At 37.0% G+C, this 20386-nt stretch overlaps 2 protein-coding genes across 5 annotated transcripts in view; one reads left to right on the top strand and one right to left on the bottom strand.

Annotated features, from left to right (window-relative positions):
* The window catches only part of LOC125683091 (ATP-dependent 6-phosphofructokinase-like), a 36609-nt gene extending 21464 nt beyond the window's left edge, over positions 1–15145 (top strand). For 2 of the 4 annotated variants that reach the window (XR_008796154.1, XR_008796153.1), the window contains 7 exons: positions 641–793; positions 2992–3156; positions 3657–3721; positions 5738–5949; positions 7704–7812; positions 11439–11672; positions 12858–15145. Coding sequence is in view for 2 of the 4 variants with exons in the window: in XM_056141417.1 (XP_055997392.1) it covers positions 641–793; positions 2992–3156; positions 3657–3721; positions 5738–5949; positions 7704–7812; positions 11439–11577 (843 nt within the window). In the remaining 2 variants the exon portion in view is untranslated. Of the gene's footprint in view, positions 1–640; positions 794–2991; positions 3157–3656; positions 3722–5737; positions 5950–7703; positions 7813–11438 lie in introns of all 4 variants that reach the window. The other 2 variants (XM_056141417.1, XM_056141416.1) reach the window with 1 other exon arrangement.
* Positions 15146–18942: 3797 nt separating this feature from the next.
* On the bottom strand, positions 18943–19902 carry LOC125645428 (uncharacterized). Its single transcript, XM_048870928.2, has 2 exons — positions 19884–19902; positions 18943–19682 (listed from the first exon to the last, which is right to left on the bottom strand). The coding sequence occupies exons 1-2, from the start codon at positions 19900–19902 to the stop codon at positions 18943–18945; spliced, it is 759 nt and encodes a 252-aa protein (XP_048726885.2).
* Between the last annotated feature and the right edge of the window lie 484 nt (positions 19903–20386).

Here is a 20386-nt window from a genome sequence, read left to right on the forward strand (position 1 = left end):
TAGTGTAGATTCAAGTTTGCAAAAATCATGGCCTCCAGGGGTAGGTTGGGGCCATAATAGGGACTAAGGTTTTACATGCAAATATATATGGAATGTCTTCAGATATGGGCCAAGGTGACTCAGGTGAGCGATGTGGCCCATGGGCCTCTTGTTTCTTTTGCATACGTGTTATGTTTAGAGCCTTGCTTTGGCCCGTCTGAGCTTTGCTCAGTATTAATCTCACCCAAGCCTTAAATCTGATAATATTTAGTATTCCATCTGTGGTTAGCTGTCCATATTTTGACTTCTTCAGAATAACTAAGCGAATATCAACCAAACTTTGGACAAACTATTATTTGTAAAAGTTTTTTGGTATTTGATGGTTCCTGTCCTATATTAAGAGAAGATAATTATAAATAGTGAAAATAGGATGTGGAAGTTTAAAAAGTTTTATTCTCAAGAACCACTCGACCAGAGAGACCAAACCTTGCATGAAAGTAATATCAATATGCTAAACTTTTTGAGACATGTAGTGTATGTAGTTATGAACTGCAAGTTTTTGTTTACTGTCAGCCGTTATTTACTCACTTTTGTGTGAACTGACACAGGTGAGCACTGTGGCCCATGACCTGTCATTTAATTGCTTTGTAATATATTTCAGGCATATCACAGTGCTCTGCAGATGGCGGAAGCAAGAAATAAGCATGATGCTTTTTGTATCCCTATCGTGGTGGTTCCGTGCACGATCAGTAACAACGTTCCAGGAACGGACTTCAGCCTCGGTGCGGACACAGCGCTCAATGAAATTACTGATGTAAGTGGCAGGTCACTCGCAGCGAAAACAATAATGGTTACCTTTTAGTTGTCAACAATAAGTTGTCAACAATAAGTGAAACTTGGGTTCTAAGTGGGAGACATGTTATGAGTAATGATTCAGATGCACAGTATATACATGTATACAATGTTCAATGTGTGTGTGAAGTGTATTTCAGAGTGCTGTACAATTTATGTTCTGTGAATTTGAAAACAGGCGCATCTGTGAGACGATACATGCAATTGCTTTGTCTATTGCCACATCCTGTGCAGAGATGTTAGCAACCAATGTTTTAGGAAATTAATACATCCAATGCATATTAGATGTGCAAACTGCACCATAGAAACAGTTTTTAGTCTCTTCGTATATACAAATCTTAAACTATTTGATACACCTCAAACACTTCACAAAAACCCCAGAAACAGAGATATATTGCAGATCCAGTACATGTTCTACCAAGCCCTTATTTTTGCTCCACACTAAAATATTAACTGAGGTAAGGGAGATAAGCATGCGAGAAGTGGTGTAAATCAAACGTGTATTCCAAAAACCAAAGATCTTTTAAAATCTGAAATCACAAAACTTTTCCAAAATCAAGAAAATCAAAACGTATGATTTTTTTTACACTTTAGATGACCATTCCTCACGATAAATTAAAGACTAGGCTTTTTGGCATCACAGACAGCTCCTTTTTAAAAAAAAAAATGAAACACAGAAAGATTCATATTTTGTGATCAGTCATTCAAAAATTATTTTGTTAAACACCACTCTGATTCTACACACAAGTACTCTGAATTTGGTATTAAAAAGATGCTGGAGATCCTCATTGACAATATTTACATAGTCTTTGGTGATCAGGTCTTCCAACAGTCTGTTAGAATTCCTATGTTAATTGTTAATGCCAAATATTATGTTAAGAAATATTGAAAAAGAACAGTTCATTTCTCCACAAAATTGAGGAAATTGATTTCGAGAAACAGTTCATATGTTGAGGATGAAACAGTTCAAATTTCCGCAGTGATTGGTATAGCAGACTGTGGATAAAAAAAAAATTATCCCCAGAAATTTCAGTCTCTCAGTAATAAAGTTTGTTTAAGTTTAAACACAGGCAAGTACATCTGAATATATTAGATAAATTTTATGCAGAATAGATTTATTTTAACCAATATTATTAGTACATGTAAATGGAATGTCCATACATGTATAAATAAGTTCAACATATGTAGAATTTGAATGTAATGTAATCTATTTGATGATTTTTAAACAGAGTGGAGAGATCTTTGACTAAGATTTTGCTATGAATAGGTATCATGTTTTGTTATGAATAGGTATCACGTTTTGCTATGAATAGGTATCACGTTTTGCTATGAATAGGTATCACGTTTTGCTATGAATAGGTATCATGTTTTGCTATGAATACTGTAGGTATCATGTTTTGCTATGAATAGGTATCATGTTTTGCTATGAATACTGTAGGTATCATGTTTTGCTATGAATAGGTATCATGTTTTTCTATGAATAGGTATCACGTTTTGCTGGGTGGTCCTTGAAATGCATCAGAAATTTTTTACTTCACTTTTATTGATTATGTTGAGCACAAATTAGTACATTTCAAATTTTTCTAATCTGACCAATTTACGCACCAATGTTCCCAATTCTACGGACCCTGGACCCATGTTTATACCAATTGTTAGGCCATTCTCTTCTATGACTATGGATTACTCAGTCTCCCTGTGTGACCAGTCAACTGGGGTGCTTACTCCCTCAAGGCATCTGATTCCACCTCTGGTATATCCAGGGGCCGTGTTTGCTCCACTCTTAATCCTTCACCCGCTGTGATACCTCATATCTTAATCAGAGTAATCTATAATCAAAATCAATATATAAAGAACGGTCTAAAGATTGGTATGAGACACATCTGACAGCATTCGATTCAATATGACAGGTTGTATTTTTTAAAATTGGTTGGCATTTTATAGAGTTTACTTCATTGTAAGCTTAATTTTGTTTTTAGTTATTTGTTGTAACTGTCATTTTGATCAAAGAAGAAGAAAAAGAAAATTAGTTGGGACCTAAAAATCATTTCGTTGTGTGTGACATTTCGTTGTATCCAATTTCAAAGTAAACAGAGGCCACTGTGTGTTTGTGTGTGTGTGTGTCTGTTGAAAAATCCTTCTTGATACATTTTGTGATTTCAGATCTGTGATAGAATAAAGCAGTCTGCAACAGGAACAAAGAGGCGTGTCTTTATTGTGGAAACCATGGGAGGGTACTGTGGTTACCTAGCAACAATGAGTGGATTGGCAGGTGGTGCAGATGCTGCTTATATTTTTGAAGAGGATGTTAATGTCACAAAGCTTAGGGTTCGTAATCAAATGTTAATATCACAAAGCTTAGAGTTCATAATCAAATGTTATATCACAAAGCTTAGGGTTCATAATCAAATGTTATATCACAAAGTTTAGGGTTCGTATTCAAATGTTAATATCTCAAAGTTTAGGGTTCATAATCAAATGTGAATATCACAAAGTTCAGGGTTTATAAAGACAAATTAACATCATCAAGTTCAAGGTTTGTAATCAGAAGTGAATATCACCAAGTTAGGTTTAGAACATGTAATTTAGAACATGTAATTTAGAACATGTAATTTAGAACATGTAATTTAGAACCTGTAATTTAGAACACATAATTTAGAACATGTAATTTAGAACCTGTAATTTAGAACACATAATTTAGAACACGTAATTTAGAACATGTAGGACAGTTATAACTGATGAAGAGAATAAAACTACTAAAAACAAAGCTTTCTAAATAGAGTTTTTATTTTTTTTAAATCCCTAAGGTGAGAAAATTGACTTTGTAGGATGATGTATTCCACTTGAAGGACAAAATAGTCAACATGGGTGTTCAAAGAGGACTTATTCTGAGGTAAAATCTCGCCATCATGTGCAGTCATTCACTGTACAGTAGAACATTCTTATAACAAACACACTTATAATGAACTCACCATTATTGTGAAGTACAGTGTAATATTTATTCCCCTATGAGAGGAAAATAACAAAAATAGTATTGGATGTAATGAAGTTTGGTTAGAACAAACTTTTTTTTCTAAGTCCTTAGAGGTTCACTAAAACGGTTCTACACCTAAACAGCAAAATCATGTTAGTCATATTGAAACTGAGACATGCCCATGTTGTGTAAATTCAAGTCTGGTTATGTCATGACCCTTTTGGGCTAGATTTGGATACCATATGGGATCAAAATTTTCATGGGAATAAAGATTAAATAAAGATTGAAAAAAAAATCTTTTAAAATTCACAAAAGCTGATGAACACGAGGACCACAGTGGCTCAGGTGAGTGATATAGCCCACGAACCTCTTGTTATATATTTTGATTATATGCATAAACTAATTTCATTTAGATTATTCATGCAAAATATTACACAATCTATTGCCACATGTATGCAATACTTACAGAATGCTGTTTTTTTTTATTATGACCCCCTTTGAAAAAGAGGGGGCATATTGTTTTGCAACTGTCGGTCAGTCTGTAGACCATGTGTTGTCCGCTCAATATCTTTCGACCCCTTTGCTTGATAACAACCAAACTTGGTACAGGGGTTGCCCCAGGAGAGTAGATGATCCTTATTGATTTTCAGGTCACATTGTCAAAGGTCAAGGTCAAACTACTGGTCTTTACCCTATGTGGTAGACCATGTGTTGTTCACTCAATAACTTTTGACCCCTATGCATGATAACTACCAAACTTGGTACAAGGGTTGCCCTTGGAGAGTAGATGATCCCTTTAGACCTTCAGGTCACATGGTCAAAGGTCAAGGTCAAACCTCTGGTCTTAAGCCCATGTGTTGTCATCTCAATATCTTTTGATCCCTTTGCTTGATATTAGCCAAAATTGATACAGACTCTTTTCTTAGAGAGTAGATGATCCCTATGGATTTTCAGGTCACGTGGTCAAAGGTCAAGGTCAAACTGCTGGTCTTAACCCTATGTGGTAGACCATGAGTTGTCCGCTCAATATCTTGAGAACCATTCACTTGATTGTAATGATATTTCATATGTGGGTTGGTTATAAAAAAAAAAAAAAGAGGCCCCCTATTGTTTTTCAGGTTAAAGGTCAAGGGTCAATCTACTCTGGACATAGGAATATACTGTCTGCTCAATATCTTGAGAACCCTTTGCTTGACAGACATCAGACTTGGTACACTGGTACAACATCAGGAGAAGATGACACCTATTGATTTTGAGGTCATATGGTCAAAGGTCAAGGGTCAAACTGGAGATAGGAATATATTGACCACTGAATGTCTCAAGAATCCTTTGCTTGACAGACATCAAACTTGGTACACTGGTATATCTTTAGAAGAAGATGACCCATATTGATTTTGAGGTCACATGGTCAAAGGTCAAGGGTCAAATTGGACATAGGAATATACTGTCTGGTCAATATCTTGAGAACCCTTTGCTTGACAGACATCGAACTTGGTACACTGGTACATCTGCAGGAAAAGATGACCCCTAATGATTTTGAGGTCACATGGTCAAGGGTCAAACTGGACATAGGAATATACTGTCTGTTCAATATCTTGAGAACCCTTTGCTTGACAGACATCAAACTTGGTACACTGGTACATCTTCAGGAGTTGATGACCCCTATTGATTTTTAGGTCACATGGTCAATCCACTCTTGACATAGGAAGATATTGTCTGCTCAATATTTTGAATTGATGATATTACTCTCAATTAAATGATGTGTGTGTGTATAACCCTTTTCAATTTTGCACCATGGGGGGCATATGTGCATTACAAACATCTCTTGTTTAAACAAAATTTATTCAATAAATTGATGGATCGCGCAGCAGGCTTAGCCTATATGAGCCCTCTCCCTATGTTTTTAATGCATTGTCAGAATCATATTTTGTGTAGAAATGAAAATGCCAATTCCAACTACACGACTGACTTCATTGAGCATCTGTTCTCCGAGGAAGGGAAAGGTGTGTTCACCTGTCGGAAGAACGTTCTGGGACACATGCAACAGGGAGGCATGCCGTCGCCGTTCGACAGGAACTTTGGAACCAAAATGGCAGCAAAGGCTCTTCAGTACATGTCCGATGCTGTTCAACAGAACATGAATGCGTGTAAGTACTGTGACCGACACCTCGGCGTATAGAGAATTGAACACCAGTGTTACTTTGTGGTTCATCAGTAGTTGGGGTAGTTATGCAGATTTCCCGTTTTGTTTTCAGGGAGTAATCCAAGTTTACGTCCTTGTTTTGTATCAAATAAACTGTCAACACTTGTCCGTCAGTTTGGAAGCATGAAAGGCCTTTCTATGAATAATCATCACTTTTCAAATTTTTACTCAGGTTCACGACTGATAGAGAAGTTTGTTCACCATTAGTATATGCAGTATTTCGTAGTTTGTATTTGTGGTCACAGCTTTTGACACTAGCACTAAATGCTGTAAATGTATAGTTTAATATTCACTGTAGTCTATTTTCAATTATTTTGTGGGTAAAGACAAAACCATAAAATCAACATTTTGTGAAGTAACAAAGATCTGTTCCATTGACAACCACAAAAAGTAATATGGATTGAGAAATTAAAAACAGCATTCTTGCTTTTGTTACATATCTTATACACTGTAGAAAAAATTCATGCATTAGAGCAATGGGTGTTACACTGGACTGTATTACTACCTTATAATGACTATAAAGTATGCACTTACCACCACGCCCAGGGTGCCGGAATTTAAACGTTGAAACTTGTCTGGTTCTGATGGCCTAGATAGCAGAAAAATCTTCTGACAGTATCTTGAATCAAGAACATTTCTAGTAGAATTCAAAGTTTGTTGCTGAAGTATTTGTTCAGGTTTTTTATGCCCCCGAGATCGAAGATCGGGGGGAATATTGTTTTTGTCCTGTCTGTCTTTCTGTCTGAAACTTTAACCTTGCTAATAACTTTTGAACAGTAAATGATAGAGCTTTGATATTTCACATGAGTATTCCTTGTGACAAGACCTTTCTGTGGGTACCAACATTTTTTACCCTGTGACCTTGACCTTGGAGTTTGACCTACTTTTTGAAAACTTTAACCTTGCTAATAACTTTTGAACAGTAAGAGATAGAGCTTTGATATTTCACATGAGTATTCCTTGTGACAAGAACTTTCCATTGGTACTAAACCTTTTGACCTTGACATTTGACCTACTTTTAAATTTTTTTTTACATAGGTCATAACTTCTAAATGGTAAATATTAGAGCTTTCATATTGTAATGGGCATTTCTTGTGACAAGATCTTTCTACTGGTACCTAGATATTTGTCCTTTTGACCTTGGCCATCTTCGGAATTGGCCATTATCGGGGGCATTTGTGTTTCACAAACACATCTTGGTTTTTTTTTTGTTTTTGTTTTTTTACAATTTTGGGTTACACAGGATGCAGACTAGACAGGTTTCACTGCACTTCTTGTCTGTATGTATAAGTACACATATAAGTAATCATACAGTACAAGATATTTCTTGATTTATAACTTATCAGTTCACAACATGGAATATTAGCACTGTGATAAAATTAGGACTGTGATTTGTAAAATAAACTATGATAAGTTAGAGGTAGTGATTTGTCAGAAAGTAAAATCAAATCTTCAACAATTTAAAATTTTGAAAATAATCATGAATATTATATTATATGTTGCCATGGTGACTGACAGTCATACTTATGATACATATGTAATACAAAGTGCCCTTACATGGGAAGAAAAGTTGGCGTCCAGTATATTAATCATTTAACTAAAAGTTTAAAGGTGGTGCATAACAATGGACGTAAATCTACAGGGTGTGAACAAAAGTCTGTTATGATTACTGTTGAGATTTCCACTCTTGTTTTACAGCGGGTAAAGTCTTCAGTAAAGATCCATCGACTGTAGTTCTCCTCGGAATGCAGAAACGTCACCTGACCTTCACCCCCGTGGAGGAACTCAAAAAGATGACAGACTTTGAGTATGTACAAATTCACTTGTTATTGGTACCAGGTAACTAAAAAGACAACAGACTTTTAATATGTACAAATTCACTTGTAATTGGTACCAGGTAACTAAAAAGACAACAGACTTTTAATATGTACAAATTCACTTTTAAGTGGTGGGTCCAATTTTCACTGTTTTTGTGGTACAAACATTTCCACGATCCCCTGTGAGTATCGGAAAATCATTCCGCAATTTAATTTCCCTCACAAAGGAAAGAAAGCATTCCACGATTTCATATCCCCACATTTAAAAGAAAATCCTCTATAAATGAGAGAAATCATTTCATGCTTTTATATTCAGGAATAAGTTAGGGCTATTCCAGAAATAAATACATGGGGGGGGGGGTCAGGAGGCACCTTTTGTATATACCAAGCACCCATAAAAAAAAAAATAAAAAATTACCCCATGACCCATCAAATTAATAAACTCATTTTACAATTACCCATCTAATAAAAAAAAAACAACTAACCAGACCCACCACAAAAATATTTTTAAAAATGAAAACGGTACAAATCTCGCGAGGTTTTCGGGACAAACATTCTAGTCAATGACGCGGTAATGCCTGTGCGACATTGTATCACAGTAGTTCTGAAGAAACGATGTCACATCAACAATCAAAGGCATCTATAGCGGGAATGTTGGAAAGATTGGGAGTCCAAACAATGCTATTATCATGAAATGGGTATGGATATATGTTTTTCCACGAATCGTTCGTCTTCTAATGGAGCCCGTGCCCAGAGGCCTCTATATCACCATCACACCGACTGATAAATATAACGCATCGGTACCCTCGTATAAATCAACTAACGTTTGCCTATTTTTATTAGAAAACGGAATACCTATTGGTTTCAAAATATTCCCAAAATCGATGCACTGTAAACTGTAATAATCTACAGAACAGAGTTCGCCGCCATCACGTCCAAAGGGACCCTACTAAACGCGCCTCTAATTTGAAGAGTGCCGTAATGGAAAGTTATGCACTGCAAAGAGCGACAACTCGAATAGTTCTATGTTACTTCTGATTTCCGATTTCGAAAGCAGCATTTCGAAAGCACGTTTTCAATTTTCCCTCCGACGTTTTGTAACCAACACGACAAGAGCGACAATAAAAATATTCTGAAAACTCAACACCCACATGGCACAAAATAAAACAATAGAAACTACCCACTACCCATAATAAATATTTTTTAACAGTCCAACCACGGACCAATTAAAATATGAAAAACTACGACCACCCTTACAAAAAAATATCGTATGCCGCCCGACACCCCCCCCCCCCCCCCCCCCCCCCCCATTTGATCATTTCTGGAACAGCCCTTAATGTATTCCACAGTTTAATATCCCCAAAACATTCCATGACTTTATACCCCCATCATGAAGAGAATTTGCATCTCCAAGATTTAGAGAATTTATTTCCCCATAATGAAGAGAATTTATTTCCCATTATGAAGAGAATTTATATCCCCATGATTTAGAGAATTTATACCCCCCATGATTAAATACAGTGGAACCCCGTTATTACGTTCCCCCTTTAATACGTTAGTCCGCATATTACGTTGGAATTTCAAAGCACAAAACCATTTCTTAACAAACCTATATAAAATAGACCTCGTTATTACGTTGCCCTAAGATGCCGGGACTCGGTATTACGTTGTAAAAATTCCGACAAAAACGTAATAAACTCCTAATTATTCAATAATGATTCTCAAAATAATAAGCCATTCACACCTTGACTGTCTGAGGCAGTCACCATGTAAATTTCCTGGTCTGTTTGGGGATTAGAGACGCTTGACTGATCACGCTTCGATAGATCTAGCGACATCAATACAGGTGAATACCTCGTATCGAAGCCAGTGATAAACAATTAAATAATGTTTATTTAGACATTGTACTCTATGAAATTTACTTCATTTTTCATATTTTGATAATCGAAGAAATAATTTCTCAACCACCTGAGTGTTCAGTATAGTGTGATTACCTTCCCTATTAAAACTCTATTTACGGACAGCTTTGGTACCGAACATGAAAGACAAGATTTATCGTAGCATTGTTAAAACCGCTTGGGTAACTGCTTGGACATAGGTGACGAAAGGTGGTTAATTAAAAAATTGTCTGTTGTTTGGACATGCAGCTTGGTTGTTCATAAATCTCGTCCATACATACACCAATCAAACTGTCCTGTGTTATCGGCCGATTCGCGCACGGCATTTACCTCAGTGAATATTCTAAAATCCCTTGATGCGCACGTGATTTTAGTGCCATCATTTAGCGTTATAAATGAAATCTTCGTGCATTATTATATTTTTTTTTTATGTGGATTGCGCTTAAATTGTTCTCCGTGTTTATCGTTGGTGAGAAAAGTGTGTAAGTGTTGGGTATCGTGTGCGTTTTGTGTCTATAGTTTTGTTGTTTTGGGGTGGGATTTTTTTTTTATTGTATTGTGTATTGTGTAATTAGAGAACTTAATAAAACGATGTTTTGTTATTTTTTTAATACGAATGTTGAATACGAACTGGAACGAGTTATTGATAGAAATTTACATGAACGCATTGTTTTAAAGTTGAACAAAATGGCGGTCCAAACGAATGCAGAAAAAACAACGTTTATCAAAACATCCTTATGTATCCTACACCAGAAATAAAGAAAAGGGATAAGAACATGAAGAATTACGGACATTAAAGATAAAATGTAAATAAAACAAAGTATAATAGTCTTTTAAACAGAGAAACAGTAAAGATATATTCACACACCCCTTCACGGAGTACCAACGGACGATATACAATTTCCAAATGATATTTTTAACGGATTTCACTGGGAACATTTATTACGTTGCCCCCGGTATTACGTTATTTTATCGTGACAAAATGGAAAACGTAATAACGGGGTTCCACTGTACTGAGAAAATAAACATTGCCATCAAATTTACCTGGTCGTTGAACCCTGTCAATCAGTCCTTGTGTATATCTTGATTAAGAGAACACACTCCATAATTTTATATTCCCATGATTAAGAAAAAGCATTCCACCCCATGATTAAGAGAACACATTCCACGCCATGATTAAGAGAACACATTCCACCCCATGATTAAGAGAACGCATTCCACCCCATGATTAAGAGAACGCATTCCACCCCATGATTAAGAGAACACATTCCATTATTTTATACCCTCTTCATAAAGAGAAAGGAAATAAACACAAAGAAAGGCATCAGGACCCCTCTGACCTTGTTTTTTCTTCTCATCATGAAAATTTAATGTCATGAAAGTAAGTGATTCTAGAGTAAAGTATGTCACATATAATGGAGAGTCATTTGAACTTTTCATTTGGAAGACTGTAGTGTAAAGACATCTTCACAAGCGAAGGGTTTTTGGTCCATTCCCCTGCGGTGAGCAGAGTGGATCGAAAATCCTTGGCTAGTGAAGATGGTATGTAAAAAGTGAAGCAGTAGCTCAATTTAACATGATGGCAATTAGATATTCTCTATTTGTAATGTGTACACATTCAGTAGTAGTGAGGATGAGAGGATTAGTAAGAAAAAACAGAGGGGCGTGTTTCCTGTAGTAATTCTAATTCATGTTGTCATCGCCTGTTTAATTTGCAGACATCGAATTCCAAAGGACCAGTGGTGGTTAAATCTTCGCCCTCTCATGCGTATTCTTGCCAAGCACAGAGAAAAGGCGTACATGACAGAAGGAGTGTTGGCTGGAGTAGATGATATCGAGGATGAGGACAACATTTAAAATTCACCCCCAAAAAGTTCCAGATCCAACATTTTATTCAACCTACAAATCCATCCCGCTTAACATGTACCCAAGTCTGGCTGAATTTCCCCAAGGTGGATATACAATAGTTTTACAATTAAAGCATGTGACCTCAAACTGAAGGGAATCACTGACTTTGAGTTATGTCACATCATGCACACAGCTAAATTTTAGTGTATGTCATGAATGGCTACAGTTATCAAGACTTGAATACTTCTAATAGTGATATTACTAGTGATCCATAGAGTGACATTACTAGTGATCCGTAGACATTACTACTGGTAATTAATCTGTAGAGTGACATTACTACCGGTAATTGATCCGTAGATTGACATGACTACTGGTAATTGATCTGTAGAGTGACATTGCTGATGTTAATTGATCTGTAGAGTGACATTACTACTGGTAATTGATCTGTAGAGTGACATTGCTGATGTTAATTGATCTGTAGAGTGACATTACTACTGGTAATTGATCTGTAGAGTGACATTACTACCGTTAATTGATCCGTAGAGTGACATTACTACTGGTAATTGATCTGTAGAGTGACATTACTACTGGTAATTGATCTGTAGAGTGACATGACTACTGGTAATTGATCTGTAGAGTGACATGACTACTGGTAATTGATCTGTAGAGTGACATGACTACTGGTAATTGATCTGTAGAGTGACATGACTACTGGTAATTGATCTGTAGAGTGACATGACTACTGGTAATTGATCCGTAGAGTGACATGACTACTGGTAATTGATCTGTAGAGTGACATTGCTGATGTTAATTGATCCGTAGAGTGATATTGCCAAGTGATCCGTAGAATTGGAAGGCAATGAGTTTTTTTGCAAATTACTCGCCTTTCACTTTGAAGCATTAGAGTGTTGGTAGTTTTAGCATCCAATGAATTTGTTGTCTTTTTGCCAGAAATTGAATTGTTCTGTTCAAACAGATTCCCTGTGTAACATTAGATGTTTGTTAATGCTAGTCTCCAACAATGAGTTAATGTATGACCATTGCCACCCAAAGGACATGTACCAGTTTAACTTGTATTAAAGACTGAATATGTGTTTAGGTAGAAATAAAGTTCATTATAGTTTATGTTTATTACTTTCAGGTTGCTTTCTACATGTGTATTTCAGTATTTGTTAACCTTGGCTGCTTAATACAAGTTTTACAAATGAAGATAGTTGTTCATGTCAATTTAGTTAGGCCTGTTTTTATTTTGTTTTTCTTGCATGATGATACTTTCCATACTTATACAGTGTTGCCTACTGTAAAAACCACCATGCTGATAGCTTGAAAAGTTAAGGACTAACTAATAAACACAACTAAATTGTGACTGTTTCACGAAGACAAATATTTGAGAGGAAGTGGTGGTCACATTGCATTGGAGCCCTTGTCCTACTCTTCACAGACTCCAAGTACTCCTGCTGTTACTTGTTTTCAATTTATTTCAAAAACTGCCACACCAATCTGCCTGTGACATCCAGAAGTTTTAGTGTGTGAAATAGATGCTAATTAGGTATTGTTGGAATATAATGCATTTATAAAAGGTTTGTTTTGCTTTGTGTATTGCCATAATTTGCATGTTGTAGATGCATGCTCTGCGACATCTGTTTAATGACTAGACATTTGTAGATGCATGTTCTGACATCAGTATAATGACTAGACATTTGTAGATGCATGTTCTGACATCTGTTTAATGACTAGACATTTCCCGATGTTGGTGTGTAATTGTTGTTGAATTAATTGTTTATATTTTGTTAGTGACTTACTAAGTTGTGAATGGTCAGGATTAACTTTAATACTATACAATTGTATGTAAGATCTGATATTTGGATCTGCGTAATGTTTTCACTGGAGCTTTTAAAATAAATGCCCCTGTTAATTAACATTATATGTGTAAACATTTGTTATAAGATGGTCTAAAATTGTAACTAAGAATACTAAATCAATTTTGCCTTTCATTTTGATTATACACTATATAGCACATGGAAAAAAAGTACATGTTTTAAATTTACCTGGTGTGTCCACGCGTTTTTCTTAATTTTGAAGATTTACTCCACATTTAAAAGTTAATAAGGACATAAGCGATATTTCTCAATAATATATATAGGTTTTCGTGACATTTCACATACGATTTACATGCATTCTATGTCGCTTCTACAAAACATTTTGGGGTACATTACCGTGTCTGTTTTCGAGTTGGCACATTTTGATAGTTCTTGGTTGTTGCAAGAAAAAAGGTGAAGTCAGCTCTAATGTATTACAGTAAGTTGTATAAATTACTGTAGCAAAGAAGGAGAGAAAAATGTTGGGAACAATCGGGTCCTTGCATTACTAGTTAGATGATCCAGCCACTTGAGCTACCCAGGCTGACATACAAAGTGTGGTTTTATTACTACAACCTACAGTGGAAATCTTACAAGAACTCTTCATATCAAAGAGATGAAAAAATAATTCTAGAGAAAACAACACGAATGTTGTGTATGTTCTTTAGGTGTGTCTGAGACAGTGTTCATACGCGTCAGTAAACAGTATCCTGCATTTTAAAGGGACATGGACACAATTTCAGCTTAAAATTTCAAATTTTATTTTTTGATTTTTATTGTTTAGAATTCTTAACTAACGTATTACTAATGATCAGCAAAAATTTGAATGTCAGTAGTCAAGGTACATGGGAGATAACAGAGGTCACAAGTCCTTGTTATGTAAACAAGGCTTGTGCCATGGTTTTGTTTACATAGGTTAAATAAACTAGTAAACAATTTGTTTAAAGCAGATTTCTTAAATTTATAAAGGAATTCTTAACAAAATTAGATATTTTCTAGTGTTTGGCACATCTCATTTTGTTTTAAACACGCTATTTTCTATTAAACAGTCTAATGTAAACAAAAACATGACACGAGCCTCGTTTACATAGCAAAGTATTGCGAGTGCTGTATCTTACTTATAACTCAATTTTAACAACTGATATTCAAATTTTGGTTGATCATTAGAAATACTTCAGTTAACCATTGTAAACAATAAAAATGGAAAAATAAAATCGGAAAATTTCCAGCTCTAATCATGTCCATGCACGAAACTAGACATGTACATCATATTTTATAATTTTTGTTCAAAAGAGATGTAAAAACAGTGTACATGATAACTTTGTGTTGAAATGTACAGTGCAAGTACCAGAGTAAATATGTTTCATGGTTGTAATATTGTACCAGTTCTAAATGCAAGCTACGCTTTTGAAGCATGTCCACATGTCAATTATTTTTGTTATATACATGTTGGCAAGCTTTTAATTGCAGTGTTTATATATTTATTTTTTCATATTAAACCTGAGTCTTGTCCAATAGGATTGTATATTAAATTTACAGGGTGTGATATCAAAGCTTTTTATCCTACAATCCGAAGGCATAATTCAAAATCCGGTGTGGAATCTTTTGAACACAACTGTAACTGCTTGTAAATCACATGTTAGCTAATCCAGCCTTTACTTGTTTCAATTAATTTTTTTCTTTTGTTATCATAATAAAGAAGTAAATATTCAAAAGTTGCATAATTTCTTTTCATTTTTTCACTTCGACACAGATTGTCTATGGGACCAAAATGATTTAGAACCACCACCCAAGGCCAGTTAGACCAATTTAAAATGGACAAAACAGACAAATGTTATAACTTGTCCAGACCAATTGAAGTGTCTCATTTCTGACAATTTGAGGAATATTGCCTGGGTGAAATAAAGAGATGAAGTTGGCACAGCTTCAGAATGGCTTACACAACCCAGCATGCTTTTTATACACCCATTTTTAGACGGGACATATTATGGTACAGCGATGTCTGTACGTCCGTCCGTTCGGGGTTTTCTCTTTATAATTTCATTTTCCATTCACATATGCTGAAACTTGCTGTGTAGCTTCTTTGTGGGTCACTCTAGATCATACTGCAGTTTTGATCCATTTCGACCTTTTTTCCAGGAGTTTTGCCCCTTTATTTTGAAATAATTATTATATGGAGGGTACATAATTTGTCCGCCCTACTCCTCCCACAGTTTTCAAATGAGAGCCTTCTTATTATGCCACCTTCAAGGAAGAGGGGCATATTGGTTTGCACCTGTCGGTCGGTGGACCACATGTTGTCCGCTCAATATCTTGGGAACCATTCACTTGATGATGATATTTCATATGTGGGTTGGTTATGAGTAGAAGAGGACCCCTATTGTTTAAAAGGTCAAGGGTCAATCTACTCTGGACATAGGAATACAATGTCCGCTCAATATCTTGAGAATCCTTTTTTTGAAAAACATCTAACTTAGCATACTGGTACATCCTAAGGAGTAGATGACCCCTATTGATTTTGAGGTCATATGGTCAAGGGTCAAACTGGGCATAGGAATATACTGACCATTCAATGTCTAGAGAACCCTTTGCTTGACAGACATCAAACTTGGTGCACTGGTACAACTTCAGGAGAAGATGACCCCTATTGATTTTGAGGTCACATGGTCAAGGGTCAAACAGGACATTGGAATATACTGTCCGCTCAATATCTTGAGAACCCTTTGCTTGACAGACATCAAACTTGGTACACTGATACATCTTCAGGAGAAAATGACCCCTATTGATTTTGAGGTCACATGTTTAAAGGTCAAGGGTCAAACTGGACATTGGAATATACCGTCTGCTCAATATCTTGATAACCCTTTTGCTTGACAGACATCAAACTTAGTACACTGGTACATCTTCAGGAGAAGATGACCCATTTTGATTTTGAGGTCAAAAGTCAATTGTTGAACTGGACATAGTAATATATTGCCTCCTATATTTTAAGAATTATTTGCTTGATTGACACCAAACTTGGTACACTGGTAAAGCATAAGGATCGAGTAGATGACCCCTATTGATTTTTAGGTCACATGGTCAATTCACTCTGGACATAGGAAGATATTGTCTGCTCAAGATTTTGAATTGATGATACTACTATCAATTAAATGATGTGTGTATAACCCTTTTCAATTTTGCACCATGGGGACATATGTGTTTTACAAACATCTCTTGTTTTGTGGAGTGTTTGTATGGGTATTGAAGATGTGCATGTGGGGTGGATTTTGATTTTCTACAATTTTTGAGAAAATTACAGGTTGTTGAACTTAGTCTATTTGGAAATTAATATTCTATGGAGGGTACATAATTTGTCCGCCCAACTCCTCCCACTGTTTTCAAGTGAGGACCATCTTATTTTGTGGAGTGTTTGTATGGGTATTGAAGATGTGCATCTGGGGAAGGATTTTGATTTTCTTCCATTTTTGAAAAAATTACAGGTTGTTGAACTTGGTCCATTTTGAGGAAATCTAGATTTTTAAGCTAAGACCCTTTGTTCATATGAAAGTTTGTCACAGCCTCATGATGGCTGATAATACCTGAAGCAAAGTTATACAAATTATAGCACAAGAAAAACACCCTCTGTACTAAGCATTTCACGGGTGTATTATGTACCGTTTGCGGTACTCTTGTTGAAAACATTTACGCAGAGGGGGAACCTCCCTTTCGTCAGAAATTTTTGCTTTAAAAAAAGGTAGATATAACCCATTTTGAGGATGGAACCCTCCTTTGAAAACCATAATTAATGTAACTTCTCCTTTTCAAAAATTCCTGAATCTGCCACTGTTAACAGGTTCTTCTCAACAGTAAATCGTGTCGAACACAGAATCTATGTCGGCATGAAGAAGTTAAAGAATTATGAGGTGGGTTTAAATCAAGTTTTCTCAAAAAAATTAAACCCTGGCAATTCAAGGAAATGCTCACACACTAACTTCTTGAATGGAGATGTTGAAAGGGATGCATTAATCGGAGTTTCTGAGTTGCAATTGTTTGTTTTTAAAGATACAAGAAATCATTAACAGTCCTAAAAAGTTTTGGCTATATCAACTCTAGTGTATAATTGAGGATATTCGACTGCCGCAATAAATCTTTTCTGATGAAGTACACATTAAGTGTGATTGTACCTAGTCCTTACACACTCTAAGAAGCAAGTATAGACTGATTTAATGTGCATATAAATTAATTAACTATAAATAAGCAGCTGATTTAAACCTTTGACAAGAATTCATTATATATTAACTTGATCTTGCAGATAGGTAATTCTTGAAATATACGATTCCATGTATGGAAAAAGATTTGGCTATATATCGTGCATGTGTAACGGGAAGGGAGAAAATGCCATGGATCAACCTGGGTCCCCTGAACCTCTAGTCAGACACTCTACCAACTGACCCGTCTGACCACCATATTCCCCCCTCCTCATTCGTCTTCACGCCCCAAATCAACCCAGGATCTTTAACCCATGGCAGGCATTTTCACTTGTCAGTTTCAGGGGCTGGTCTACAGCACCAACTATAACAGGAAGGTTGAAAATTTTGGGCTGTACTGTGAATAGAGCCCAGGACCTCTGCATTACTTGTCAGAAACTCTAACCACTAAACCACCTAGACCAATATTCAGGTACCCCACACCACTACCATGGTACACATGAAAAAGGGCACATCCTTGTAGTGCAGCACGTTTTTCAAAACCTTCACATTCTTGTATGGAGATGCACACAACTTTCTACACTGCAAGACAGAATGCCCCAGATATGTAGCACACTGCAAGACGGAATGTTCCAGATATGTAGCACACTGCAAGGCGGAATGCCCCAGATATGTAGCACACTGCAAGATGGAATGTCCCAGATATGTAGCACACTGCAAGACGGAATGCCCCAGATATGTAGTACACTGCAAGATGGAATGCCCCAGATATGTAGCACACTGCAAGACGGAATGTCCCAGATATGTAGCACACTGCAAGACGGAATGTCCCAGATATGTAGCACACTGCAAGTCCCAGATATGTAGCACACTGCAAGACGGAATGTCCCAGATATGTAGCACACTGCAAGGCGGAATGTTCCAGATATGTAGCACACTGCAAGACGGAATGTCCCAGATATGTAGCACACTGCAAGACGGAATGCCCCAGATATGTAGCACACTGCAAGACGGAATGTCCCAGATATGTAGCACACTGCAAGACGGAATGCCCCAGATATGTAGCACACTGCAAGACGGAATGCCCCAGATATGTAGCACACTGCAAGTCCCAGATATGTAGCACACTGCAAGGCGAAATGCCCCAGATATGTAGCACACTGCAAGGCGGAATGCCCCAGATATGTAGCACACTGCAAGACAGAATGTCCCAGATATGTAGCACACTGCAAGGCGGAATGCCCCAGATATGTAGCACACTGCAAGGTGGAATGTCCCAGATATGTAGCACACTGCAAGACGGAATGCCCCAGATATGTAGCACACTACAAGTCGGAATGCCCCAGATATGTAGCACACTGCAAGACGGAATGTCCCAGATATGTAGCACACTGCAAGGCGGAATGCCCCAGATATGTAGCACACTGCAAGGTGGAATGTCCCAGATATGTAGCACACTGCAAGACAGAATGTCCCAGATATGTAGCACACTGCAAGTCGGAATGCCCCAGATATGTAGCACACTGCAAGACGGAATGCCCCAGATATGTAGCACACTGCAAGACGGAATGTCCCAGATATGTAGCACACTGCAAGTCGGAATGCCCCAGATATGTAGCACACTGCAAGACGGAATGCCCCAGATATGTAGCACACTGCAAGACGGAATGCCCCAGATATGTAGCACACTGCAAGACGGAATGCCCCAGATATGTAGCACACTGCAAGGTGGAATGTCCCAGATATGTAGCACACTGCAAGACGGAATGTCCCAGATATGTAGCACACTGCAAGACGGAATGCCCCAGATATGTAGCACACTGCAAGACGGAATGCCCCAGATATGTAGCACACTGCAAGTCGGAATGTTCCAGATATGTAGCACACTGCAAGTCGGAATGCCCCAGATATGTAGCACACTGCAAGACGGAATGCCCCAGATATGTAGCACACTGCAAGACGGAATGCCCCAGATATGTAGCACACTGCAAGACGGAATGCCCCAGATATGTAGCACACTGCAAGACGGAATGCCCCAGATATGTAGCACACTGCAAAATACTTCCTGTTTATTCAACACTCGAATATCGAAGAGTATTCGTAAATAAATGTTAGTTCTAAGATGACTTATTAGATATCAAATTGGAAAAAAAGATTTCACTTCAATAACGTGTAACTTGAGAAGCAACACTACATACTTTGCAGTAAGTTTGATGACCCTAGCCGTATTACATGTAGCACTGTTTTCCTGCATGATAACCTTTACCTTGAGAAATAACAAGCATCTTCCTATCACCAAGGGAAATTTGTGTAGCAAGGTTAATTATCCTAGACTAATTAGTACTCTTTTCATCCTTCCCACAACACTGTTAACCTATAATCATCAGGACAATGTGTAAGAAGTTTGATGATTCTAGCCATGCAAGTATTCTTTTTATCTGATCTGATAACGTGCTGACGGACAAATAGACCGAGACATAGTGCAAACTGTTCGGCAAGGGATTATCAGAGGTTGGCTATATATCGTTTAATATCCCTCTCGAGAATTGTTCACTCATGTGGAGATGTTACCAATGCCAGTAGCTGCAGAACTGTAGCTCTCTGAAAATAATATTGTGACAGACACAATATATTTTTCAGAGCTACAGTTCTGCATGCAGCTACAATGCCAGTGAAGGGCTTGGCCTTTGAGCAAGATGGGGTTTTTATCGTGCCACACCTGCTGTGAAACAGGACTTCAGTTTTTGTGGTCTCATTCAAAGGACCACC

This window comes from Ostrea edulis, chromosome 6, assembly GCF_947568905.1.
Source record: "Ostrea edulis chromosome 6, xbOstEdul1.1, whole genome shotgun sequence".
Lineage (NCBI taxonomy): Eukaryota > Metazoa > Mollusca > Bivalvia > Ostreida > Ostreidae > Ostrea > Ostrea edulis.